This window comes from Natrix helvetica, assembly GCF_964273705.1.
Source record: "Natrix helvetica genome assembly, chromosome: 7".
Taxonomy (NCBI): Eukaryota; Metazoa; Chordata; class Lepidosauria; order Squamata; family Natricidae; genus Natrix; species Natrix helvetica.
In genome coordinates this window covers 66,741,115-66,768,204 of record NC_138558.1, presented here as the reverse complement: position 1 = coordinate 66,768,204, position 27,090 = coordinate 66,741,115, and the positions used below count along the sequence as shown (strand labels likewise).

The following is a 27,090-nucleotide window of genomic DNA, read 5'->3' as shown; positions in this document are numbered from 1 at the left end:
CCTTGTATTTGTTGACAAATAAAAAATAAATAAAATAAATTGAGAAGCCAAAAAGAGGTGTGCATTTTTGCGTGTGTCAGAGAAAGGGGCAGCAGACAAGGAGATACTTTTTAAATATATTTTTTAAAATCCCCTTAGGTAACACAATTGCCTCAAGCTGTCATATTCTGCGTCTCTGAAACTCCAGAGCTGAACTCCAGGGAGCACTTCCAACAAAAGGAGCTGTCAAAAATCTGACCTGTGGTAGTTCCTTCCACAATTGACTGGGAGATGGAAGAGGCTAGAGAAAATGCCAGCCTGGCGGAAGGAGTTAATTCTGTAATCATTCTCCAGGAGGGTTGTGATCCCCACAGCGGCCACAGTCAATTACAGGGAAGGGGTGGATCTAGCGGAGAGACGGGGGGGGGGGAGATGTGTGGTGTGCACACATGCGTTTTTCTGCGGTATCCAGCTTTCTCATGCCTTGCTAGAAGCCATCGTCCCTCATGCTCCTTAGACTACTTTGGACTTACCATTCCATAGGGACGGCTGTAGGACAGCTCTCTGGGATAACTGACAGTCTGTTTGGCAAGGCTCACTTCCCTTTATCCAAGGATGGATGCGTAGTGGGAAAATTATGCCGCTTGTTGTAGAGCCCCACTTCGGGAGAATAAAGCATGGATTTCTTTAACGACAGTCTGATTGACCTCAGCGCCAATATCTCTGCCCTCCTCTGCGAACTTGACTTGGAAAATTTCACCATTTTCTGCTTGAACCACCCTCCCCAGACTTTTAAAGGTGAGTGCCCTTCGGAAAAATAAGAAGGAATCTACCGGCAGCTAATCTAAAGTAAACAATTTGTGAAGGTTTTCCAAGTCAGGCCGTGTGAAAAGTGACATTTGGGGATCAGAGAAAGAGGAAAAGCAGAAACAAGTTCATTAATGTTCGGTTTAAACCACTAGAAATGTTAAAAGTTGCAGGGCAGGATGGAAAAGATCTGAGAGAATTAAGTTCAAATATTCAAATGAACTCTTCAAGTGCTGCTCTAAAAGGTATGTGGGAGGAACTGGCCACTCCTGTTAAAACACGCAATTATCTATTAGTCTCCTGCTGTCTTAATAGAATCACAACACTAGAAAAATGGTAAAACTTCAAAGTTTAGCTGAATCATGGTGCAATAAGCAGGAATAATGGTTTTTCCAAGCCTAACAAATCAACACCTTAAAAAAACATAAGAGGATAGAGTTACAAAAATAAAATGAAAAGCAATCAAAGGAGCACGTAGGCTGATAAACTGTATTTTTAGAGGGTAACGAAAGCAACCAGAGATACACTGGAGGTTGCACTGGACTCTGTATAACAGAATAACAGAGTTGGACGGGAGCTTGGAGGTCTTCTAGTCCAACCCCCTGCTCAAGCAGGAGACCCTATACCACTTCAGACAAATGGTTGTCCAATCTCTTCTTAAAAGCTTCCAGTTTTGGAGCGTTCACAACTTCTGGAGGCAAGTTGTTCCACTGATTGATTGTTCTAATCATCAGGAAATTTCTCCTTAGTTCTAGGTGGCTTCTCTTCTTGATTAGTTTCTATCCGTTGCTTCTTATCCTACCTTCAGGTGCTTTGGAGAATAGCTTCACTCCCTGTTCTTTGTGGCAGCCCCTGAGATATCAAAACACTGCTATCATGTCTCCCCTAGTCCTTCTTTTCATCAGATTAAACATACCCAGTTCCAGCAACTGTTCTTTATAAATTCAAGCGTATCTCAGTTTAACTGGTCAGATGCTAGTCTAACTTTCACACCAAGGCAAGAACCTTTCTGAGGCTTCCTTTAAAATTCAGTGTACCCCACCAACCTAGCTTGATTAGTTTCCATTCATTGCTTCTTGTCCTATCCTTAGGTGCTTTGGACAATAGCTTGACCCCCCCTTCTTTGTGGTGGCCCTCTGTATAAGATTACTGCCCCTTCTTTTGTTAACTTTACCAGCATTATCCTCCTTAGAACATCATAGTTTCTCAATTCTTTGGGGCTGAGACAGAAAACTGAGAGCGAATATAAAATTTCCAATCAGGCAGGCAGGCAGGCAGGCAGGAAGGATGGTATAGGAGAGCAGCATCAAGCAAGACACATGATTAGCCCTTTTAGAGGGCTAATCGGGAAGTATGATAAATAGAGTATTTATCATACTTCCCTGTCTTGAGCTAACTGGCATTTCCCAGGAACTAACTGGAGAGAAATCAGTTGGACTGATTGTTCCTCCTGCTTATGGCTTCTTCTCTCCAAATGCCATCTGCTCCCTTTGCATCATTCTATTTTGAACCACTGGTAAACCTCACGCTTGGTACTCCATAACTGCTAACAATGATTCCCAGACTGATTGTAGTGAAAGGGGACATTGCTTATGGGTTTGGCAATGGAAAGAAACGGTGAGTGGGAGCAAAGATTTTTTCCTTCAAGTAATTTGTTCTGACCGAGGCTTCCCAAGAGCATGAAGCAAACTCCTTGTCCCAACAAAAAACCCTTTTATTAATTGACTGTGAATTCTGCTCATTTACATCCAGCAAAGTCTTTCAAGGGAGGATTTACAGTCACGACCTTATCTGGCTTGGAGAGCTGCCAGGTCGATATCTGCAAAATTTGGCAAGGAGTCTCTGAGAGTCACGAACCAATTAAGTGAACTAATTGTCTCCTGCAAACTCCCCTCCCCTTTCACTCCTCTTTCATTTCCTCTGGGGGGGGCATTCATCATCCACCTGTGGCCTTACTCCCAAGTCGACCCCTGTTCTTTAGCTGTTCCCTTCGTCTGGCAACTCTGCACTTGCGCACACTGGGAACAGGCTCCAGCTGTTCGTCTGCCTCACTGATGTCTGACTCTGAAGGCAGCTGATAACCTTCGGACGGCCCTGGCCCCCTCTCTGCCTCCGACACAGAGCCCTCATCAGAGCCTTCCCCAGACTCCAGGACTGGCCCATCTTCCTCCCCAACCTCCTCAATGTCCAAATCTGCTGCCAGCTCCGATGGCTGCTGGTGGCCCACAACATATTTGTAGAAGCCCCACTCTTAAAGAGGACTCAGAGCAAGCTACTCATGGTGGAGGTATTGCTTGCCACACTGCTTCCTTTCTAGCTTTCAAGTCTCAGTGGGAAAAATTACACCTTTTTTTTAGGATAACACCCAGAAATCTTGGATCCTTATTCTCCACGCATATCATTTCCCATGTAGTGCAACCTTTAGGAGGTTTATAGAGTGTTCCTAGGGGCTGGGGGGAGGGTAAAAAAGGAGCAAAACCTGGCCCTTTTCCCACTCATTTTTGCCCTCCCCAGCCCCGAGCAATCTGGAAGCCTCCTAAAGTCTATGCATGGCCATTTTTGTAAAGGGTGCGGGGTATCAGGATGCCAAAAATGCTGTATTCAGTGTATAAGACGCACCCAGATTTTTATCCTCTTTTTGGAGGGAAAAAGGTGTATCTTATACTCCGAAAAATACGGTAGGCTAGAAACAACACCAGAGTGTTTGCTTCCTGCCTTCCTTACAGGATTAGCCCTGTAAAGTGTAAAAAACGAAATGAAATTTCTTCCAACAACCAGTTCTCCAAACTGCTCAGAAAGTTAACAACCGGTTCTCCCCAATAGGTGCAAATTGACTGAACCCCACCACTGGGCGTGGGGTGGGGCACTCACAGCCCCCCCCATTTTCAGCCTGGATGGCCTCCTGCAGCACCCTGCCAGCCAAAACGGGACATGGAAGTACCCTGTTTTGGCCGGCAGGGTGCTGCAGGAGGTGTTTCTCCCCTCCAGCCAACCTGCGGAGGAGAACTAAATGCTGATCCAGCCCTCGAGTTTGACACCTCTGATGTAGAAAGGTGTCCACCCATTAGCATGACCTTAGCATGTGATTTTCCACACCACGCTTCTTTCCATTCTGATTATTGTTCTCTTTACCTTGCAGAATTGGACCAGACAGTACGGATCTTCCTCTATTCCTTGATTTTTTTACTCAGCGTCCTGGGGAATACCCTGGTGATCACAGTGCTGATCAGAAACAAAAGGATAAGGACAGTCACCAACTTATTCCTGCTGTCGCTGGCCATCAGCGACCTCATGCTGTGCTTCTTCTGCATGCCTTTCACCCTTATCCCCAATCTCCTACAGGATTTCATTTTTGGCAGCCCCCTCTGCAAAATTACCAGCTATTTCATGGGTGAGCCTGCAGAATTGTCTTTGTTTTGCTAGGGGTGTGTGTGTGTGTTAAACTCAAGGCCCGGGGGCGGATCTGGCCAGAAGGGTGCTTAGATCTGGCCTGCAGGGCCACCCTGGAAACAGTGAACGATCAACCCCCAGTGCCTCTGCCAGTGAAAACGGAGCTAAGGAGGGCTGTGTGTGGTGCTCTTAAGCTCCATTTTCACTGCAGGAGTTCATCGCAGCTGAAAACGGAGCTTGAAAGGATCCTAGGCAGAACTCCTAAGCTCCATTTTCGCTGGCAGAGTTGCAGGAGGCTGTCACAGCTGAAATGGAGCTCAGGAGCCCGTTTTTGCTGGCAGAGAACTCGGGCCACCACAAGTGCCCCTGACACAAGTGAAGTTAAGCTGGCCATACCCACCCTGGCCATACTCACCTAAGGCCATACCCACCTAAGGCCATACCCACCTAGGGTTCAAGGTCAAACACAACCCTGATGCGGCCCTCAATGAAATGTACACCCCTGTGCTAGGGAGTTATTGTCGGCTCCCCAATTATCCATCTTGAGTTGTTGGCTAAATAAACATGAAAAACAGCCTGAAAATGGCCGAAAACCAGCCTGAAAACAGCTAAAAAAACCACCCTGAAAAACAGCCTGAAAAATGGCCTGAAAATGCCCCCCAAAATGGCCATTTCCCAGGCTTTGGGGGCCTTTTTAGGGCTGTTTTTGGAGCCGTTTTCAGGCTGTTTTCCTGGCCTGAAAAATGACCTGAAAACAGCCTGAAAAAGAGCCCCCCAAAACGCCCTGAGAACAGCCTGAAAAATGGCCTGAAAACAGGCAAAAAAAAACTGGCCCAAAAGCAAAGCATTCATGTACCGGCCAGCTAGTCTTTGGGTTTCTGGTGCTCCTGTGCTCACACACGCACGCACCTTGCAGTTTGGGCACTCGGGGCCTAAAAGTTTCACTATCACTGTAGTACAGTGTTTCTCAAACTTGGCGACTTTAAGTCCTGTGGACTTCAACTCCCAGAATCCCCCAGCCAGCATAGCTGGCTGGGGAATTCTGGGAGTTGAAGTCCACAGGACTTAAAGTCGCCAAGTTTGAGAAACACTGCTGTAGTAGATCATATTTACAAGCATACATGTGTAAAATCAGGCTGCCCCACTGGGCATATCTGTTGCTGTTTTTTTCTTATTCTAAGCCTTGTGCACACCTTTAGGTAGAGTTGTCAATTATATAAAACCTAGAAAGGGAAAACTATGAAAACCATTTCCAACTGACATGTTTCTGGAGCATTTGTGAGTTTTCCAATACACTGAGACACTTTTCTTCAGGAAAAAAAACCTGCTCTTCTTTAAGGCAAGAAGATCTGGGCTAGAAATATTGGATAATCCTTAGAATTAGTTTTCTGATTGTTTTCTCCCCAACCATCTAAGTCACTGGTGCTCAACCTTGGCAACTCTGGACTTCAACTCCCAGAATTCCCCTGTCAGTTGTCTCTGAGTAAATTTGCCTATTCTATGAGGACTGGTTTCAAAGGGGCCAGAAATATTGGCCATGCCCGTGTAATTATCCCTTATTAATGTGAGTTGCACCAGGGGATACATGATAGCAGTGTTCCAATATCTCAGGGGCTGCCCCAAAGAAGAGGGAGTCAAGCTATTTTCCAAGGCACCTGAGGGTAGAACAGGAAGCAATGGGTGGAAACTAATCAAGGAGAGAAGCAACTTAGAACTGAGGAGAAATTTCCTGACAGTTAGAACAATTAATCAGTGGAACAGCTTGCCTCAAGAAGTTGTGAATGCCCCAACACTGGAGTGTTTTTAAGAAGAGATTAGATAACTATTTGTCTGAAGTGGTGTAGGGTTTCCTATCTAAGCAGGGGTTGGACTAGAAGACCTCCAAGGTCCCTTCCAACTCTGTTAATTTATTCTATTCTGTTCCATTTGTTGAGTAAGTTATGCTTCATTTTACGACCTTTCTTGTCACAGATGTACTTGCAATGTGCAGGAAGATCATCCTATGTTCCTGAAAAACCCAAAGGCAAAGTCCTTTTTCAGGAAAAAGGGAAACACTTTTTGATGAGACAATAAATGAATCAGTAGGGTATAAAAATGACAGTCAACAGCTCAGAGGTAATTGCAGATCTAAAATCCTCAAAAGGACAAAATAACTTTTTCCTCTTGGTGATTGCCATCCAAAAGGCAATGTGAGGAAACATATCAACATGACATTTACAGCAACATCAACCTTTTGGTATGTATAATATAGGAGAAGACACAATTTGTAAGACTTATAGCCACAAATCAGTCGTTCTCTGTCTCAGCACTTTGACTGTTGTTTAAATTTTATGTCTTCAAACTGCGGTACATCAACATGGAACATTATACTTTTTCCTACATCTATGTTTGCTGGACAAAACTGGTTTTCTTTCATTAATGATGCTGGAAAGAAAAATGATATCTCTTACGAGAGTAAAAAGGGACACAGTGGCTCAGTAGCTAAGACGCTGAGCTTGTCAATCAGAAAGGTTGGCAGTTCAGCAGTTCGAAACCCTAGTGCCGTGTAACGGAGTGAGCTCCCGTTACATAGTCCCAGCTTCTGCCAACCTAGCAGTTCGAAAGCATGTAAAAATGCAAGTAGAAAAATAGGAACCACCTTTGGTGGGAAGGTAACAGCATTCTGTGCACCTTTGGCATTTAGTCATGCCGGCCATGTGACCACAGAGATGTCTTCGGACAACGCTGGCTCTTTGGCTTTGTAATGGAGATGAGCCCTGCTCCTTAGAGTCGGGAATTATTAGCACTGTGATGGTGAACCAATGGCATGCGTACCACAGGTGGCACATGGAGCCATATTTGCTGGCATGGCAGATCTCAGCTCCGGTGCGCATGCTCACACCAGCCAGCTGATTTTCTGCCTCCCGAAGGGCCAGGGGAGGCCGTATTCACCCTTCCCAGGCTTCAAGAAAGCCTCCGGAGCCTGGAGTGAGCAAAAAAAGGAGGGGGTGGCGGCGTGTGCATGCACAAGTGCGTGGGGCGAATTCCATTGTGGGTCTGGGCGTGCACACACAATTTTGGCACGCCTTTACAAAAAGGTTAGCCATCACTGGACTAGCACATATGTGAAAGGGGAACCTTTACCTTTACTTATGTCAGCAAATGTCATAAACCGAAGAGTTTATTTAGGAGGAATTTCTGTCAACTTTTTTTCCTCACATTTGCGTGTGAGAAAAATGGCTCGTGTCAAAATGTTTCAGGCATCTGTCACTGGGTCCTGGACATCTGGATCGTGTAATATTTGATTTGATCATGGCTGTCTAATTTTATGAAGCCTTTGAATAAATATTGCTGATTTATGCTGCTAGATAACTCATTTTAGGAGATCCCTACATAAACAAAAATCAGGATATGATACAGAGATGTTGTCTTAACCTCAAAGAGAAGGAGGTGTTTTTTTAAAGGTTCCAAAATATACCAGTCTGTCAATTTCAGTGATGATTGCTGGTTATAAACCTGGAACAATCCTAACAAATCTCTGTGAGATTCCTTCTTTAAAGGGCATGCTAATGAAATAGAACAGAATAGAATAGAATAGAATTCTTTATTGGCCAAGTGTGATTGGACACCCAAGGAATTTGTCTTTGGTGCATACAATATGCTCTCAGTGTACATAAAGAAAAATAGAATACATTCATCATGAATCATAAGCTACAACACTTGGTGATAGTCATAGGTTACTAATAAGCCATCATATCATACTAGGAAACAAATAAAACAATATCAATTCAATTTCAATTTCAATTTATTAGCGCTTATAGACCGCCCCCTCCCAAAAGGGACTCGGGGCGGTGTACAGTCCATGTCAAAGAACACAATTAAAACAGTTAAAATTACTACATGGGGAATATATATATACAAATATAAAATGCATGGATGGATAAGAGGAGGATAAAAGATGTGCAGGACTGTATTGCTAATAAATAATTAAAAGAAACAGACATTAAGATCCCAATACCCAATAAAATTAAGACTATAGAATAATACCCTTAAAAACCAGTAAAATATAAATGCCAGGAGATAGGTGTTGAAATTATGCCAGGCCAGCCAGTCGAAACAGGTGAGTCTTTAGTTTCTGCCGGAAGGAGCAGAAGTCGGTGGTGGTTCTAATGTCGGGGGGGAGGTCATTCCAGAGGGTTGGGCCCATCACAGAGAAGGCCCTACTCCTTGGCGTCGCCCGCTGGCATTGCCTGGCGGACGGCACCAGGAGAAGCCCCTCTCTGTGAGAGCGAATTGGCCGCAGGGATGTATGTGGGAGGACGCGATCCCGCAGGTAACTGGGCCCTATGCCATGGAGCGCTTTAAAGATGGTGGTCAAAACCTTGAAACGCACCCGAAAGACCACAGGCAGCCAGTGCAGCTCACGCAGGAGCGGTGTCACATGGGAGTACCTGGTACTCCCCATGACCGCCCGTGCGGCTGCGTTCTGGACTAGCTGCAGTCTTCGGGCGCGTCCCAAGGGAAGCCCCATGTAGAGAGCGTTACAGTAGTCCAGGCGAGACGTCACCAGTGCATGAGTGACCGTGCGTAGGGCATCCCGGTCCAGGAGGGGGCGCAATTGGCGCACCAGGCGAACCTGGTGGAACGCCCCCCTTGCCACGGCTGCCACATGATCATCCATTGACAGCCGGACATCTAGGAGGACGCCCAAATTGCGCGCCCGTTCCACAGGGGGCAGCTGCTCGCCCCCTATGGCCAGCGTTGGAATTAGCTGACTGAACCGAGGTGCCGGTAGCCACAGCCACTCAGTCTTGGAGGGGTTGAGTTTGAGTCTGTTGTCCCCCATCCAGACCCCGACGGCTTCCAAACACCGGGACATCACTTCGATCAATTTTAAAGATACAAGCAACATGGTTTTAGTCATAAGTGGAAAGAGATAGGTACTAGGAAGGAAGAGAAGAAGAATAGTAATAAAGTCTTAGTGGATAATTTGATAGTTTTGTGGTTGTTTAGTTGTTTAGCAGAGTGATTGCATTCCGGAAAAAGCTGTCCTTGTGTCTAGTTGTTCTGGTGTGCAGTGCTCTGTAGCATCGTTTTGAGGGTAGGAGTTGAAACAATTTATGCCCAGGATGTGAGGGATCTGTAAATATTTTCACAGCCCTCATTTTGACTTGTGCAATATACAGGTCCTCAATGGAAGACAGGTTGGTAGCCATTATTTTTTCCCTATATCCCTCCCTATATCCCTCTGCATTTCCCTTTCCTCCTGGACTCAGTGCTGTATGCAGCACCTATTTTAACATCTTTGTAAAGTAATTTTAATATCTGTAGCACCCTCAATTCGATCTGAGGCCATGCTGAACCATGGTTTATTTTTACTCTAGGGTAGACCTGATTTTATTGCGGGAGTCCTCCTTCTCGCAAATATGGCCCTCTGCCCTTTCAAGGGCCCACCTTGATGACGGATGTATTAATCCAGAGAGGTGGAAGAAGAGGAGGCTCCGGGGGTTTTTGTGTAAATGTTTTTTAAATGTTTTAAAGGGATCCAGGGCGGGGGGTGGGTCTAGCCAGACCAGGAATAGGAGTAGAGCCAGACGAACAGGTGGGGCTGAGGAGGAAGGGAGCGGAGCGGGGGAGGGGAGTCAGTATAACGTTCCTTTAGAGGGTTCCTATATTCCAACGGTCGCAGGAAGGGGTAGATGCGAGGACAGAAGAAGATCCTGCAGTCGGTTGGGAGACCGGGGTCGTTGGTTACGCCCGGTCGTTTGTACCAACCCCCGCATCCTAGGTGGTCAGGGTTTACAGAGCCGTGGCATGAGACTGATGTTATGTAACGCAAGGTCCGTTGTTAATAAGGCCCCCCTCATCCATGATCTGGTTTCTGAGGGGGAGCCGGACCTTGCAGGGATCACGGAAACCTGGTTGGGCCACGAGGGGGGTGTGCCCCTCGTGGAAATGTGCCCATCAGGATACCGTGTATTCCATCAGCCTCGTGCCCGGGGTAGGGGTGGTGGGGTAGCAGTCATTATACGGGAAGCCTTGACACCGAGAGAATTCATCGTACCTCAGATATCCGGATGTGAGACTCTAGGTGTGAGATGGGGCCCAGGGAGTCAGTTGGGCCTGCTGATTGCATACTTGGCTCCTCGCTATGCTTCAGCGGCCCTGCCTGAGCTCCTCGAGGTGATTGCGGAGGTGGCAGTTGAGACCCCTAGACTATTAGTCATGGGGGACTTCAACTTGCCATCGACGGGTGAATCATCCGAGGTCGCTCAGGAGTTCATGGCTTCCATGACAGCCTTGGACCTGACCCAAATAATTCAGGGCCCCACACACGAGGGAGGACACATGCTGGACCTTGTTTTTATCTCTGGTCGATGGAAGAGTGATCTGGGAATAGGGGATCAGGTGATCACTCCCCTGTCATGGTCAGATCACTCGCTTCTCCGGCTGGACTTCCCTGACGCCACCCCCCATCGTGGGGAGGCGGAACCAGAGGATCTTAGATGGTTCCGCCCCAGGCGACTGATGGAACCAGATAGGTTCCAGACGGAGCTTGGGCCACCTCCTGTTGCCCTGACCCGCTCCCGGACGGAGGACCTGGTGGCTGCATGGAACAGTGCGGCGGCTGGGGCCTTGGACCGGGTAGCGCCCTTGCGGCCTCTCCGGTGGCAGCGAACCACCCTGGCCCCTTGGTTTTCCAAGGAGCTGAGGGTGATGAAGCGCCACAAGAGACGCCTAGAGAGCAGATGGAGATCCTCTCGTGCCGAATCTGACCGAACACAGGTAAGAGCCCATTTACGGACCTACCTTGTGGCACTAAGGGTGGCTAAACGTCGATATTATGCCACCCTTATTGCGTCTGCAGAAAACCGCCCTGCCGCCCTGTTTCGGGTGACCCACTCCCTCCTATCACAGAGGTCGCGGGAAGCCCCTTTACAGGGGAGGGCAGAGGAATTTGGGGAATATCTGCAGGACAAAATCGCTCAGATCCGGAGCGAATGGGTCCCCTTCAGTGATCGTGAGGAGACACCGGAGGCGAGTCTTGAGGTACCTATCTGGGAGGAGTTTGACTCTGTTGCCGCCGAGGATATGGACAGGCTACGCGGGCGACTGCGGGCCACCACATGTTTATTGGACCCGTGTCCCTCCTGGCTTGTACTGGCAGCCTGGGAGGTTACACGAGACTGGCTCCTGGGTCTGGTGAACGCCTCGCTGGAGGAGGGGTTCCTGCCAGCCGCCTTGAAGGAGGCGGTGGTGAGGCCCCTACTTAAGAGGCCTTCCCTAGACCCAGTTGAGTTAGCCAATTATCGTCCTGTCTCCAACCTTCCCTTCTTAGCGAAGGTTGTCGAGAGTGTGGTGGCGCAGCAGTTCCCTCGACACCTGGAGGAAATTACTTATCTAGACCCGCGCCAGTCCGGTTTCCGACCAGGCCACAGCACAGAGACGGCTTTGGTCGCGTTGGTGGATGATCTCTGGAGGGCGAAAGATGGGGGCTGTTCCTCCATCTTAGTCCTGTTAGACCTCTCAGCGGCTTTCGATACCATCGACCATGGTATCCTGTTGCGTCGGCTGGAGGGGATGGGGGTGAGGGGCACCGTTTTGCGGTGGTTCTCCTCCTTCCTCTCCGGTCGGACGCAATGTGTGTTGGCGGGAGAGCAGAGATCGACCCTGAGGCCGCTCACGTGTGGAGTGCCACAGGGGTCGGTCCTCTCCCCTCTCCTGTTCAACACATACATGAAACCGCTGGGTGAGATCATTCGAGGATTCGGGGTTGAGTGCCATCTGTATGCAGATGACACTCAGCTATACATTTCTACCCCGAACCACCCCAACGAAGCCGTCGAGGTGATGTCCCGGTGTCTGGAAGCCGTGCGGGTCTGGATGGGCGACAACAGACTCAAACTCAACCCTTCCAAGACGGAGTGGCTGTGGCTACTGGCGCCCCGCTTTAGCCAATGTGTTCCATCTCTGGCCATTGGGGGGGTACAACTGCCCCCGGTGGATAGGGTACGCAATTTGGGCGTCCTCCTAGATTCCCGGCTGTCGCTAGATGATCATGTGACGGCCGTGGCTAGGGGGGCGTTCCATCAGGTTCGCCTGATGCGCCAATTGCGTCCCTTACTGGAGCGGGACGCCCTTTGCACAGTCACTCATGCCCTAGTGACTTCTCGCCTTGATTACTGTAACGCTCTCTACATGGGGCTCCCCTTGAGATGCACCCGAAGGCTCCAGCTGGTCCAGAATGCAGCCGCGCGGGTTATTATGGGGAGTACTAAGTACTCCCATGTAACACCTCTCCTGCGCGAGCTGCACTGGCTACCTGTGGCCTTTCGGGTGCGTTTCAAGGTGTTGATCGTCATCTTCAAAGCGCTCCATGGCTCAGGACCTAGTTATTTGCGGGATCACATTCTACCCCATACATCCCTGCGACCAATCCGCTCTCACAGAGAGGGCCTCCTCCGGGTACCATCCGCTAAACAGTGTGGGCGGGCGGTGCCTAGGAGTAGGGCCTTCTCTGTGATGGGCCCAACCCTCTGGAACGACCTCCCCCCCGATATTAGAACCACCTCTGATCTCCGCTCCTTCCGCAAGAAACTCAAGACCCACCTGTTTCGAGTAGCAGGTCTGGCCTAATTACAACCATAATCGTAACTGTATTTAACATCTATTCAAACCTTCCTGGATGGCTTTTTAAATTTTATATTGGGGTTTTAACGGGTTTTAAAATTGTTCTTAATATTTAAATTGGTTTTGGGATTTTATAACAGACCGTGTGTGTGAGTTGTTTATGTTTCATGTCTTATGCCTTATGTCATTTTTATTGTTTTGATTATGAATGGTCTGTACACCGCCCCGAGTCCCTACGGGGAGAGGGGGCGGTCTATAAATTAAATAAACTATAAACTAAACTATAAACTAATTATCTGTTGAAGTCTGTGTTTGGTTGCAGAGCCAAACCAGACAGTTATAGAGGTGCAGATGACAGACTCAATGATTCCTCTGTCGAACAGAATCAGCAGCTCTTCTAATCTTCTAGATAGAGAATTTTGCAAAAATGCATCAGAAAGTGACAGTGGGCAACCAGGCCACCTATGACAGGCATCAGCAGGCAGGGAAAGGGATGCCACGCTTATCATCATATCAATACCACACCATTGCACCATTTGCATGGCGAATAACGGAATAACAGATTTGGGGGGTACCTTGTAGGTCCTGCTACCAACCGCTGCACAAGCAGGAGATCCTATACTATTCTGGACAAATGGCCCATCCAGTTATGCAAAACTTCATGATTTCTTATAAAATTCATTGAATGAATTTACTAACTTTTTTATTAACATTTACTAACTTTTCCAGAGCATTCCTATGAAAGAGAGTTAGCATTTTCTATATTGTAAATCAGGAATAATGTCACCTTTATGAAGCAGGTGATCAGAAATTTTCGTAACACATTTGTTGTTTGGAGTTCTCTCTCTCTCTCTCTCTCTCTCTCACACACACACACACACACACACACACACACCTGTCTAAATTTATTTATCATCTACCAATCAACCAATCCATCTATCCATCTATCCATCCATCCAGCTAACCATCCATCCATCCACCCACCCACCCACCCATCCAAATGGATGGAGGTATTGATGGATGGAAAATATCCGTCTGTCTGTCTGTCTGTCTGTCTGTCTGTCTGTCTGTCTGTCTAGATAGCTAGATAGTTTTCTCCTAACAGTGAAAGTCTATGCTTTCACCATTCACTTACTTTGTTCCCACAAACTGCATTTTCAAAATCTGTGCAAGTTCTGTAACTGTAGCATTCTAAGCCTTCCTTCTTTACTCCACTACAACAAGAGTTAAACAATGGTTTAGCTAAACTACAGTTCTTGATTGTCTCAATTGGCCACATCCATGAACATATTCATTCCAAAACATTCCAGGGATGCAATCAGAGAGAATAAAAGCAGATTCTTTGATTCTGCATGATCAAAGCCCCACACCTTTTAAACAAGCATCACATATACATAAAAAGGAGGGTGGGGCATTGCTTAGTTGGGTGAGTTGCATTTATTCTTTTATTGACCTGCCGCTTCAACAGGATCTATGACAATTCACCGTGGCCAGCTCACCACAGCCAACTTGCCACGGCCAATTCGCTGCAGGACAACTTGCTACAGGACAAGGGTTACACAAGTATCAAAGAAACGGTGGAATAGAATCATTAAAGAAGGGATGCAAAAACAGGGACAGAATGAGATGCGAATGACAAGACTTTAAATAATTGTGTATTTATTTTTAATAATTAAGTTGAATTGTTAATTTGTGGCAAGTTGGCCATGGAGAATTATCCTGTTGGCCAAGGTGAGTTGACCATGACATGTTGACAGTGGGTTGACTGTAGTGACTTGTCCCATCCCGCCTTCAATTTGCCTCTTCCCAAGTTCAACTTATGTAGGATAGAATAGTGCATAGTGTCCAATGGTATTCAGAATTGCCTCCTTGGCGGGTTGATGTCCTTCCGCCTGAATTTCATATTGGATGTGGTGATGAAATTTTTGAATTGAATTGGGACACATAAATAGGGACACATAGATAGGGACGCATAAATAGGGAGGCATAAATAGGGATGCAAACAGTGGTTAAAACGCTGAGCTTGTCCATCAGAAAGGTCAGCAGTTCGTCAGTTTGAATCCCTAGCACCGCATAACGGAGTGAGCTCCCGTTACTTGTCTCAGCTTCTGCCAATCTAGCAGTTCGAAAGCATGTAAAAATGCAAGTAGAAAAATAGGGACCACCTTTGGTGGGAAGGTAACAGAGTTCCGTGTGCCTTTGGCGTTTAGTCATGCTGGTCACATGACCATGGAGACATCTTCAGACAGCGCTGGCTCTTCGGCTTTGAAACGGAGATGAGCACCACCCCCTAGAGTCGGGAACGACTAGCACATTTGGCCATGGGGAACCTTTACCTTTATTTATACAACATCTTAACAACAGTAAACCTAACTATTGTTGTCTATGACCCATAATTGCAGCCCTAAATTAATCTGGTTGATATTACCCAATTGACATCTTTCTGATTGATTTGGGGGTAGTAAAACTGTATGTCATTCTCCTTTGACGTGATACTACCTAGAAAAAAAATATTCCTCATCATGAAATAAGAAACAAGATAAAATATCTAAGTGATACATCAATTTGATTGAGGCAGTAGTAAAATATATAGTCGGGTTTAGTCTGATTTATTTAATCTTAGTTTCCTGTTTTAACTTGGAGCCTTCTTTCTTAACCTCTGTTTCTGTAAGAATCTTTCCTGTTGCACAGGGAATGTAACAATTGTAATTATTAAAAGAATTGTAAGAATGTAAGAATGTCATTATGTAAGAATGTGTATCAATCATCTCCATACGTAGTGTCCCCCCCCCCTCCGGTTCTTTGCTTATTTGCTTCAGGGAAGAGATTTGCTGGAATAGTCTTTGCATTAACCTTTTACTTTCAAAAGCCATTATTGCTTCCTTTGACTTTTGAATTACTTTCCACAAATTCTGGAAATGTAATTTGGTATTATCGTCAATTAGCTGATCTGCCTTACTGTGAAAGACCTGATGAAAATTCAATCTCTGCTTGCCCAAAATCTTCTATTTTTCAGAGTATAAGACTTTTTCCCTCCTAAAAGAGGCTGGAAATTTGGGTGCGTCTTATACTCCGAATGTAGCCCCTACCGTTTGGCCTCCGCATGTCCTCTTCCTGGCTGCAGAGATTGCCACCGACAAGGGCTTGTGTTTTTGGGCTCTGCGTATCACGTTTTCAGCCTCCAAATGCTCGACGCGGAGTCCCCAAAATAGCTATCCGGAACAGCTGCTGCCTTCCCGTACCCATTCCCTCCTTTGCCTGCTTTAGTCACTGGAGCTCCTTCCGACGATCAGCTGTGCTTTTGAAGCTGTTTTTTCAGCCCAAACAGGAGCCAAGCTTTGCCTGCTTTTCTAATTGCTGCTCCCTCTGACGATCAGCTGTGCTTTTGAATCACAGCCCTCATCATCCCCAACCTCAAAACCCACGAGCGAACTAATGTGCTGAAGCTTATGCGCCATCATCCCCAACCTCAAAACCAGCGAGTGAACTAATGTGCTGATGCTGACCAGTCTAAGGACTAGCCAGATGAATACCTGGTAGGCAGAAATTCCCCCCCCCCCTATTTTCCTCCCCAAAAACTAAGGTGCGTCTTATACTCTGAAAAATACGGTATATAGCATTACTGAAATCACTAATCTCTGATTTGTTTCAATCTTATTTTCACCAAGGGGGCTAAAAAAAAAAACCTAATTTGAGAGGGGCGGGGGGAAGAAATTGCATTAGGTTGTAAATTGGACGTTGTATCCAACCTATCCTTCCTTGCTTTTGTGTGGCACAAGGTGCCAATTTTTAAAACATTGGTGGGAGTTGTAATCCAAAACACCAAGTTTTCAACCTCTGTTTAAGCCCTTCCTTGTCAGGTGTGAAGAATCAGGACTACATGTTAAGTTAAAAAGATTTATTGCTCAAGCTATAGATGAGAACAAAGTCAACTAACGGGCCAGCATAAAATTAGCGCTAGATAAGAGTTAAATAAATTCAAGATTTCTGGATTGCTTATGGCAGGGGTGTCAAACTCAAGGCCCACAGGCTGGATCCGGCCAGTGGGATGCTTAGATCTGGCCCACGAGGCCCCCCTGGAAACCTGCAGTGCCTCTGCCAGAGAAAATGGAGTTCAGGAAAGCTGTGCGCGGCCCCTCCCCAGACTTTGTTTCCGCTAATTTTAAACAAAATTAAAACAAAACAAAAAAGGAAAATGTTTCTTTCCCCTTTTGCATTTGAGCATGCAAGAAGGGACAGGAAAGGAGAAAGGGAAAGAGGAAAGATGAAGAAAAAGATGGAGAGAAGTCCAAGAGCTTCTTGAAAAAGCACCTTTGGGACAACCATGATCTGGATGACTTGAGAATCTCCATAGATGTTGAGAATTGTAGTGCAGCAGAACCTGGCGCTCTACCACAGGTTCCCATCTGTGGTGTAAAACCAGAGTTAGAACTTCAGTTGGCTGTTACTAGACACATCAGCTGCCACATTGCCTTCTTCTGTCTTGGTTTTGTGGGAAGAAACGTCCTTCTGGGTTCAGCTCCAAGTGGGGAAAAAGACGCTGGAAACAGGGAGGCTGCTTGGAAAGATGGTTTAATGGTGGACAGGATGACATGGCTTGAGCTCCTGAACAGAAAAGGGGGATCCCATGCTTCCAGATGTTGGGTGAAGAAGAAAAAAGACCGAGATGCTGAAAGTTCCTGGCTTTGTGCCCTCTCTGGCCTTTGATCTTGATCTTGTGTTCTGATTGGTTTTCAGACTCCCATGAGGCCATTCAGGGGCAACTCTTAGGCTGTGAGTCCATGTTTGGTTGAACATTGCTTCTTCCCAGGTGCCCTGTGGTGAGATGGGTAAAAGGCTAACACTATCATGCCTTAATCCCATCACTCTGGACCTGAAGGGGGGATATTTGTTATGTAGAATAGATTGGCTCAGGTCTTTTAAGGGCCCATTGACAAAGGTGGAGGCTATTAAGAGTGAGTCTCCTTCCTGCCTAAAAACACGTTTCTCCATTTCTGATCCAGGGAAATATAATGTTCTGCCTTTTCAATATTTCCCAGGATATTTCACTTTTCTAGCAGAGAGGGGTGGTGGTTTAACTTCCTACAGTTTTAAGATGGTAAAAATGAGGCCAGTAATTTTCTTCCTTTATTTCTGCTTTCCTACCCACCTAGGTGTCTCAGTGAGCGTGTCAACGTTTAGCCTGGTGGCTATCTCTCTTGAGAGATACAGCGCCATCTGCAAACCCCTCCAGTCTCGTGTCTGGCAGACTAAATCCCATGCCTTGAAGGTAATTGCAGCCACATGGTGCCTGTCCTTTGTCATCATGACACCATACCCAATTTACAGCACACTGGTACCTTCAGCGCTCCCTAACAGCACGATATCCAAGTGTCGCATTAATTGGCCAAGCACAGTGATCGAGCAATCCTGGTAAGAGTGGACCATATAGGTCCTTGGTTTTTTTGAAGCCATTTGTCTTAATCTATCAAACTGTGCAAAGCGGAATGATTTGTGATTTTGGTGGAGTCAAAATAAGCCTAATAGCATTGCAACTCATTGCAATAACAGTTGGTGTTGAAGGATCAGGTGATGGAATGTATGTACAGATGAGGCCCTGGGAATCAGAGGAGGTAGGACCTAGGTGTGGATGGAATGGGCATGAGAGTGAGGAATATGAATGCTGATGAAACATTTTCTCTTGCCTTCATTTCTTTGCCTTGATAATTAAGAGCTTTGCTCCTTTCCTGTCTCTCTCACTGAAAAGGGAGTTGGGGGAGGGAGTTGGGGGGGGGGGGTTGGTTGCTGCCTCAGACAAAAGTTTTAAACTGCTTTTACTTTCCTCTGCAGAAGGAGAGGGGGGGTCGCAGGGGAGCTGCCTCAGATAAAACTGTTTGTTCTTTTATTCTGCTCTGCAATAGGAAGGAGGAAGGGGATGCACATTAACAGCGAGACAGAAGTTAGCACCTTAAAACCACTAGCCAGGATATTAGGAACAAGAATAGCTCACTTATAAGAAAAACCCCAAAACCCACATAGCTGGCACATTTTGCAAGATACCCGTGACCTGGGGTGAAAAACAGGTTACGGGACATTTAGCTATTTAACATAACAAGCGTAAAGGTTTGGGGGGGGGTGAAATCCAAATAACCAATCAATATTATCTGTTATGCATGCATTATTAGGGGAAGGGCAAAGGGTTGAGTGCGACCACCCCTTGACTATAAAAACTGCTGTAAGGTTCTAATCTTGGCCCTTGGTTAGCTTTTCAAATCGGGGTCCTTATATCTTGGTACCAAAATAAAAGTATAATTCTGTATCACACCTGGTGTCCAGTGACTTATCGGCTTCGACACCAAGCAAGAGCCCAGGTTTGGGGACAAGAATGTCTCGATTACAACATTAACTGTATAACTATAGCACAATATTGTACATAAGTAGTGATCAATTATTCTCTCTCTCTCTCTCTCTCTCTCTCTCTCGTTCTCACACACGCACACCACACAAAGACACACATACACCCACTCATTACCATATTCCTTGTCAAATTAGACAGCCACCTAGACAAATTATTGGATGCCCTCACCTTCTTTTCAGATAAATAGCACAGCTGCTTTGCAGACACTAGTATCTTTCCAGATTTACAGCAAAGTTTACAAGCCTGCTCACTGAAGTCTTCAACAAATAAATATATTTTTTAAAAAAATAGGCCCATATTTCTTCAGCAGTTCCTATAATAACAACTCAAAATTATCATCTACCCTGTTTTGGACTATGTGTGATATTAAATCAAACCTGTAGCCGAATATCAGTCAAAAGTATGTTTATTTGTTATTTAGTACTAGCCGATAACCTGCCGTTGCCCGGGTATTTATTTATATGGGGAAAATGTCTGGACTAAATGTAATTTCTAATGTTGGATTTTCCCCCTTGCCAGAGGGAGCCCCCCCTTGTAGAGTACTGTGAAGCCGTTACCATGGCAACTCCACTGCACTGTACAGTAGAAGCCATTTTATAGCAGTACAGTAGGAGCCATTTTAAGGCACAACAGGCTGTACCTTAACAGAACATATACACCAAGGGGTGTTAGGGGTGTCTTATCCTCACAGTATTTGTTTCTGGAGAGTAAGTCATCTATGTACCAAGTTTGGTTGAAATTGCTCAAGGCGTTACAGAGTTATGCTGGAACATACACACCCACAGCCATTTTTATATCTGTAGATTTAGAACTGGTGAGCTGATCAAAGATGCCCGACTAATCGTCTATAATTGTAACTGAAGCTCAAGTGAAAGATGTTTTGTTTAATATGCCTCCTTTCTTCAGATGATATCCTGATTGTTAATCATGACAGTGCTGGAATGCAAAATAATTATGTCATAATTATTATGTATCCACCACGGGGGGGGGGGGGGACGGACGACAGATAGCTGGATGAGATGCACAAACCAGGGCCGTCTGGGCCAATATGGGGCCAGCATAATGATGTGTGCCCTCTCTGACATTTCAAGTCAGAAATAGCCCTATAATAATAAACTTTCCAGAAATTCCTCTGCTGATCTTATTTAGAAAAACAGATAATTATAGGAAAGAAGGAAGCATTTGTTCTGGAATAAATGTTCATGGACTAAATCCTGGAGGGATTGTGGGGGTGGGGGATTGTCCTTTCTTTTGAAATAACAGGTGCTGACTGATCCATTTATTAATTAAATTTACACACCATCCTTCTTGCTACACAGAGCAGTTCTGATCAATGGTGTGATTCAACCAGTGTAACAACTGGTTCGTTTCATGCGTGCATGCTCTCTTCGCTTGTGCATGCACCAAACACATGTTCCGTGTGGACGCAGTTCATTTCAAAACAGCTCTAAAACTTACCTTCTACTTCAGCCACTGTGAATAAAACAGCTGAGGTGCGGCAATCCACCCTGCTGTGCCTATCGGCTGGGCTTCAAACAATGGAAATATAGGACAGACTAGCGCAGGGGTGGGTGGGCGGGGCCAACTAATTGCTGAAATTACCGGTTCACCCAAACCGGTCCAAACCAGCTGAATCCCACCCCTGGTTGTAGGTGGCTTACAATGCAATAAAACAAGACGTATAAAAGCAATGGTCAATGTAGCAATAATTAAAACTACAGCCATCACCTGGCACCAACAAGGTTAGCTAAAATCCCAACAAATACCTCCCCAAAATTCTGGAAATGTGAATCAATACATGGAACATACTACCACTTATGGTGGACCTATGAAGAGGCTAAAAATTTTTGGAAAAGGATCAAAAAGTGGCTAGAGGTAATAGGTGTTAAAATAGAATGGAAACCTGAGGTTTTTTTTATTAGGAATAATGACTGCGAAATATAAAAAAGAAATTCAATATTTAATATTACATATATATTATGGCAGTGAGGATTACCTTTGCCCAGAATGGAAAAACAAATTAATTCAAAGCGAAGATGAAATAATAAGAAAGGTTATGGACTATGCTGAAATGGACAAATTAACAAAAGAAATCCAGGGAAAAGAAGAAACAGAATACTACCAGATATGGGATAAATGGTATAGGTGGATGGAGGAAAGAAACAAGGATCAATGAAGGAAGACAACAAAGCCCAAAAATAGTAGTTAAGGAGAATTAACACATATATATGTATCCAAGTGGTTTAAATTTACTAGAGGAAATCAGCCAATATAGCAGATAGATGAGTAAGATAAGAGGGTTAAGAATGGTGAAATGCAAATGAAATATAATAGAAGGGGAAACAATATAAGGTGAGCGATATCGATTGGCAATTGCTATTAGAAAGAACAGGAAACTCCTGTTCATATTGTATTGTGCAAATGTACGTCTAAGTTTTGTGTGTGTGTATTTTACATGTTTGTAAATAAAATTTTAAAATAATAATAATAAAACTACAGGCCATCATGCGGCCCTCCCGAGCACTGTTTTTGCTGGCAGAGACGCTGTGGGCCAGTCCTTCAATGTTTTCTGGGCAACAGATCTGGCCCATGGGCCAGGTTTGACACCCCTGGAGTAAATAAGTCTGAGAGTGGAGTGAAGGAATCCATTAAAGATAGCAAAGCCTTGTCTCTGTGGCGGTGGCAGGGGCAGTTTCCTGCTGGCATTACTATCGGTTCGGCGCCTGAAAATTTTTGCTCCCGCATGTGTGCGCATTTGCACTTTAAAAGGTCTGCGCATACGCATATTAAAAATGGGAGGGGATTACATTTTTCAAATGATGATTGTTTTGTGCAGAAGAGAAAATCAAGATGGCGGCGCTGAGGATAGAACTGGTTCGGTCACGTGTCCGGCCGAGTTACTACCTATTGGGCTGAACCAGTAGGAACCCACCTCTGGGCGGTGGACATATCTGGGGAATCTCTACTCAACTGGCAAAGACCAAAGAAGCTGCTTGGATAAGCAGCAAAAACTTTTCAAAACAAAAAACAAAACAAAAATATCCTGTATTTATGATCATTAATTTATAATCATTTTAAAAAATCACGTGTATTCTAGTATTCATTCGACTGCATTCTGATTTATTTCTCCCTAAAAGTAAGTCCATGGAGATCTCCCATCTCAAAGAGGAATATCCGCACCTAAAATTGCTACTCTCATTTTTAAAACACAGTCTAGTGGTGGTAGAGAGGCATGTTGGGAATCAGGTTGGCTGAGAGGCGGGGTAGGAAAATGGTGACCTAAACCTTGCTTGTGGCTTTCCCAGGTATATTTTCCAACTCCTCATCCTTTTCCTTATCCCGGGGATCGTAATGATGATAGCCTATGGATTAATCTCCTTGGAGCTCTATAGAGGAATAAAATTTGATGCGAGCAACAGAAAATCTTCTCGAGGTAATCTTGATGACTGAACTGATCCATTTGCTTTTTGTCTTCATAGCTTGGCATCTACAAGCAGAAACAGTGATATGTCTATGTCTCTCTCTCCCCCCCACTCTATATATCATATCATATCATATCTATCTATCTATCTATCTATCTATCTATCTATCTATCTATCTATCTATCTATCTATCTATCATCTATCTATCATCTATCTATCATCTATCTATCTATCTGTCTATCTATCTATCTATCTATCTATCTATCTATCTATCTATCATCTATCTATCTCTGTCTCAATTGTCTGTCTGTCTGTCTCTCTATATGTATGTGCCTGCCTGCCTGCCTGCCTGCCTGCCTGCCCGCCTGCCCTCCTGGCTGCTTATCTATCTATCTATCTATCTATCTATCTATCTATCATCTATCTATCTATCTATCTATCTATCTATCTATCTATCTATCATCTATCTATCATCTATCTATCATCTATCTATCATCTATCTGTCTGTCTGTCTGTCTGTCTGTCTGCCTATCTATCTACCTACCTACCTACCTATCTACCTATCATCTACCTACTTATCTACCTACCTACCTACCTACCTACCTACCTACCTACCTACCTACCTACCTATCTATCTATCTATCTATCTATCTATCTATCTATCTATCTATCATCTATCTACCATAGTGACTTTGGGCCACTCACCACGAGACTGGGAGTTCTAGTCCAGCCTTAGGCACGAAAGCCAGCTGGGTGACTTTGGGCAAGCCACTCACTCTCAACTCACAGGAATGTTGTGGTGGGGAAAATAGGAGGAGGAAAGAGTATTGTGTATCTTTGCCACCTTGAGTGATTTGTAAAAATAATGAAGGTGGAATGCAAATAAGTCAAAATAAAATAAAATTTAAGTTTATCCCAAGAGAATGACATTTTAGGGAACTACATTGGTGCAGTGGTTAGAATGCAGTTCTGCAGGCTACTTCTGCTGATCACCAGCTGCCAGCGGTTTGGCAGATTGAATCTCACCAGGCTCAAGGTTGACTCAGCCTTCCATCCTTTTGAGATCGGTAAGACGAGGACCCAGATTCTAAAATGTAACAAAGCTGAATCAACAAACCAGCCAAGTGCTTGCCTGAAAGAAAGCATTGATAAAAATCAGATAGCCGATAGGAAAAATTCCTGCCTTGCCCTTAAAGAGATTATTCCCAAAAGAATAGAAATCGTGTAGCTACAGGAACGCTCTGCCTTGCCCTTGAGAGGACTATCTCCCAAAAATAGAAACTGGACAAAAGAAGTACCTCTTAAGGCAGTCTTCAAATCTTTCGTAGTTGGCTTCTCTCAGGTGGAAGGAATCGGGAAATTTTTCCAACAGGATGCTGCAGTAAAAATATGCAAAGCTTTTTTTCAGCCCTAATGATGTGCTAAGAGTGAAGCAATCTTCTGATCTTCCGTGCTTTGCCTGAAATGGGGAAGATCGCTTCACTCGTCAGCACCTCGTTATGGCTGAAAAAAGTTTCCAAAAAGCTACATTCAGCATATAAGATGCACCCAAATTTCCACCCTCTTTTTGGGGGGGAAAGGTGTGTCTTATACTCTGAAAAATATGTTAAGTGCTATTGCTATTGCTAACCCCTGATTGTGAGGGAGAGGGGAGACTCCATGGGAAGGATTAGGGTTGAAAGAGGCCAAGAGGCCAAATTGCTTTGAATGCTAATGAGTGTTGGTCTCATCAATCCCGCTTTCCACCTGCAGAAAGGAAAGCTAGGGACAGCAGCAGAGGCAAATACGATGATGGGGATGGTTGCTACTTGAAGAAGAACAAGAAGAAGCATCAGCATCAGATCCCCCTCCGTCAACTTTCGTCCCTCAGCTCCTGCAGCAACAGCCAGAGGATTGAGCGTCCAAGGAGCAGCTCTTCCTCCGTGAACCTGATGGCCAAGAAGCTAGTTATCCGGATGCTGATTGTGATCGTCATCTTGTTCTTCATCTGTTGGACGCCCATCTTCAGCGTCAACACCTGGAGGGCCTTTGACCCCACCTCTGCTCAGCTCCTCCTCTCGGGAGCTCCCATCTCCTTCATCCATTTGCTGTCCTACACCTCCGCCTGCGTGAATCCAATCGTCTATTGCTTCATGAACAAGCGCTTCCGCCTGGGTTTTCTCGCGACCTTCACTTGCTGCACCAAGCCACGCCTCCCGGCGGTCCGAGCAGAAATGGGAGAGGATGAGGAAGGGAAGACAACCAGAGCATCCCTCTCCAGGTATTCTTACACCCACATGAACATGGCTGTCCCTCCGTGATTAGCAGATGAGGAGAACATTGTAAGCATGACAACTCCGACCGTCACCTGCATGCATCAAGCCCATCTAAAAATGGTTTGGCGCTTTTGGATTTCCTGCTCGAGCAGGGGGTTGGACTAGAAGACCTCTAAGGTCCCTTCCAACTCTGTTATTCTGTTAATTATTTATACAAATACAGTTGGGAGATAGGCCTGGGAGATGAACAGCATACTCATTCATCCTACAAATCCCCGTAGAATTCTTCAAAGGCCAGTTCAATAAATCCAGAGCCACATTGCCATAATCTGTGATAAAATACCCATCAGAGGGAAGGTAAAATTTATCCATATTTTTCTTTCCTAATTAATTTTGTCGCTTAGCTTCAGTGCCTCCAAATTAACTGCGTGAAGATAATGGAAGGCAAACATTTTAAAAAATGTAATAGCTATTTGGGAAAGTAAAGAGTTTAATGTTTGGGGAATAAACTATGAAGTCCCCAGGTGCCTCGCCGTAGCTCCATTTTTCGATGACAAATTTAATGTAGGTTCGAATCCGAGCGGTGGTGGAACAAGGAACTGATTTGATTGTAATGTTTTATTCTTCTCTAGCCAACACCACCATGCAAGATCTTCTAGGTCAGATCAAGAGAACCCACCATCAATACCCAAGAATAATGCCCTCACCTTTGGCATTGATGCACCAAGAACCAGTGTTCATACATACAGAGAGTCCTCGACTTACAACCATAATGGAGCCTAACATTTCCATTGTTAAGTGAGCCATTTGTAAGTGAGTTATGCCCCATGTTATAACTTTTCTTGCCACACTGGCTAAATGAATCAATGCAGTGGATAAGTCAGTAACCCGGTTGTTAAGTGAATCAGGCTTCCCCCTTGATTTCACTTGCCAGAAGGTCGCAAAAGAGGATCGCATGACCCCCCCCCCAATGGTCATAAATACGAACCAATTGCCAAGCATCTGACTTTTGATCACATGACTATGGGGATGCTGCTAAGGTCGTAACCAGGGATGGATTTCTGCTGGCGTTACTGCCGGTTCGGTTTGCTTCGCTAGTGTGCACATGCGCTGTTACCTATAAATAGGTCTGCGCATGTGCAGAACATTAAAAATGTGAAAGAATCATGCTGCGGTGACCAGGGAACTGATTTGGGGGTGTGGAGAGCCTGCCGTCCTTACCGGTTCAGTGACCCAGTTGCAATTTTCACTACCGGTTCGCCCCAACCGGCAAACCAGTAGCAATTCACCTTTGTTCGTTGTCAGGTTTCCAAAAGATGCCCTAATTAATTTACGAGCCTTGAGCCAAAGTTCTGTGAAAACTGTGAAAAATGGTCAAAAGTCACTTTTTCAGTGATGTTGTAACTTTGAACGGTCACTAAATGAACTGGTGTAAGTCGAGGACAACCTGTACTGCTTGTGGATAGGAAAGCTTTATTAGCTCGCCTAGCTGAGAGCTGTTGATATTCCTTTCTTCTGATATGTGGCTGATTGCAACTTTCATGGCCTTTAGGGCCTACTTGGAGGGTGGAGAGAGAAATGCTAACCTTGGTTGATGCCTACCGTGTTTCCCCGAAAATACGACATGTCCTGAAACTAAGGCCATGCCACATTTTTCAGGTGGGCAAAAATATAAGCCCCCCTGAAAATAAGCCCCCTAGACAATCCCCCCCTCCGGCCAGGCAGAGCACCGCTCACCAACGTGGCGCCAAGCCACAGGAACCGGGGGGGCAAAGGCGCTTGCGTTGCCTGGTCCCTTCGGGATACCATTAGGTCGGTGAGTGGCGTTATGCCCAGCTAGAGAGGGGGTTTGCCAGGCGGCTGTTCCGCTCCCCGATCGCGTGCTTCCCAGCCTCATGATGCCCTGGCCCAGCTCTCCCTGCAGAGCCCGGGCACCTCCGCTGCCGCCGCCCGCCTTCCCAGCATGGCTTTTTCTGCAGTAGGCTGCTGGATCTTCTGGCAGTGCCGCTCTGAGCGTACACTCTATGGTTGTACGCTCTGCCAGCAGCCGGCCCACAATTTCTCTCTCTTTCCTCTGCCTTCGTTTCCCTCCCCCCATTCTCTCATTTGTTTGGAGTCTCACAAAGACTCATTTCTAGCAACTTTTACCGATGTAGAGGGTGGCAGGTTGTGGGGGGAACGTGAGGCGCGCATCCTAGCGCTACCGTAGACTGACAGCTCCGCTGTGTTC

The 27,090-nt window shown here is 45.6% G+C and overlaps 1 protein-coding gene across 1 annotated transcript; it reads left to right on the top strand.

The window, feature by feature from the left end:
- The first annotated feature begins 399 nt into the window (after positions 1 to 399).
- CCKAR (cholecystokinin A receptor) lies at positions 400 to 27,090 on the top strand. Its single transcript, XM_081958920.1, has 6 exons — positions 400 to 777; positions 3,926 to 4,177; positions 17,940 to 18,198; positions 22,489 to 22,616; positions 24,358 to 24,865; positions 25,493 to 27,090. The coding sequence occupies exons 1-6, from the start codon at positions 657 to 659 to the stop codon at positions 25,641 to 25,643; spliced, it is 1,419 nt and encodes a 472-aa protein (XP_081815046.1). The 5' UTR covers positions 400 to 656; the 3' UTR covers positions 25,644 to 27,090.

Bases quoted from the DNA above. Each gene is read 5' to 3' on its own strand.
- CCKAR (XM_081958920.1), top strand. From the start codon at position 657: ATGGATTTCTTTAACGACAGTCTGATTGACCTCAGCGCCAATATCTCT. The intron at 778-3,925 runs GTGAGTGCCCTT...TTTACCTTGCAG, and splicing joins CCCTCCCCAGACTTTTAAAG to AATTGGACCAGACAGTACGG. The intron at 24,866-25,492 runs GTATTCTTACAC...ATTCTTCTCTAG, and splicing joins ACCAGAGCATCCCTCTCCAG to CCAACACCACCATGCAAGAT.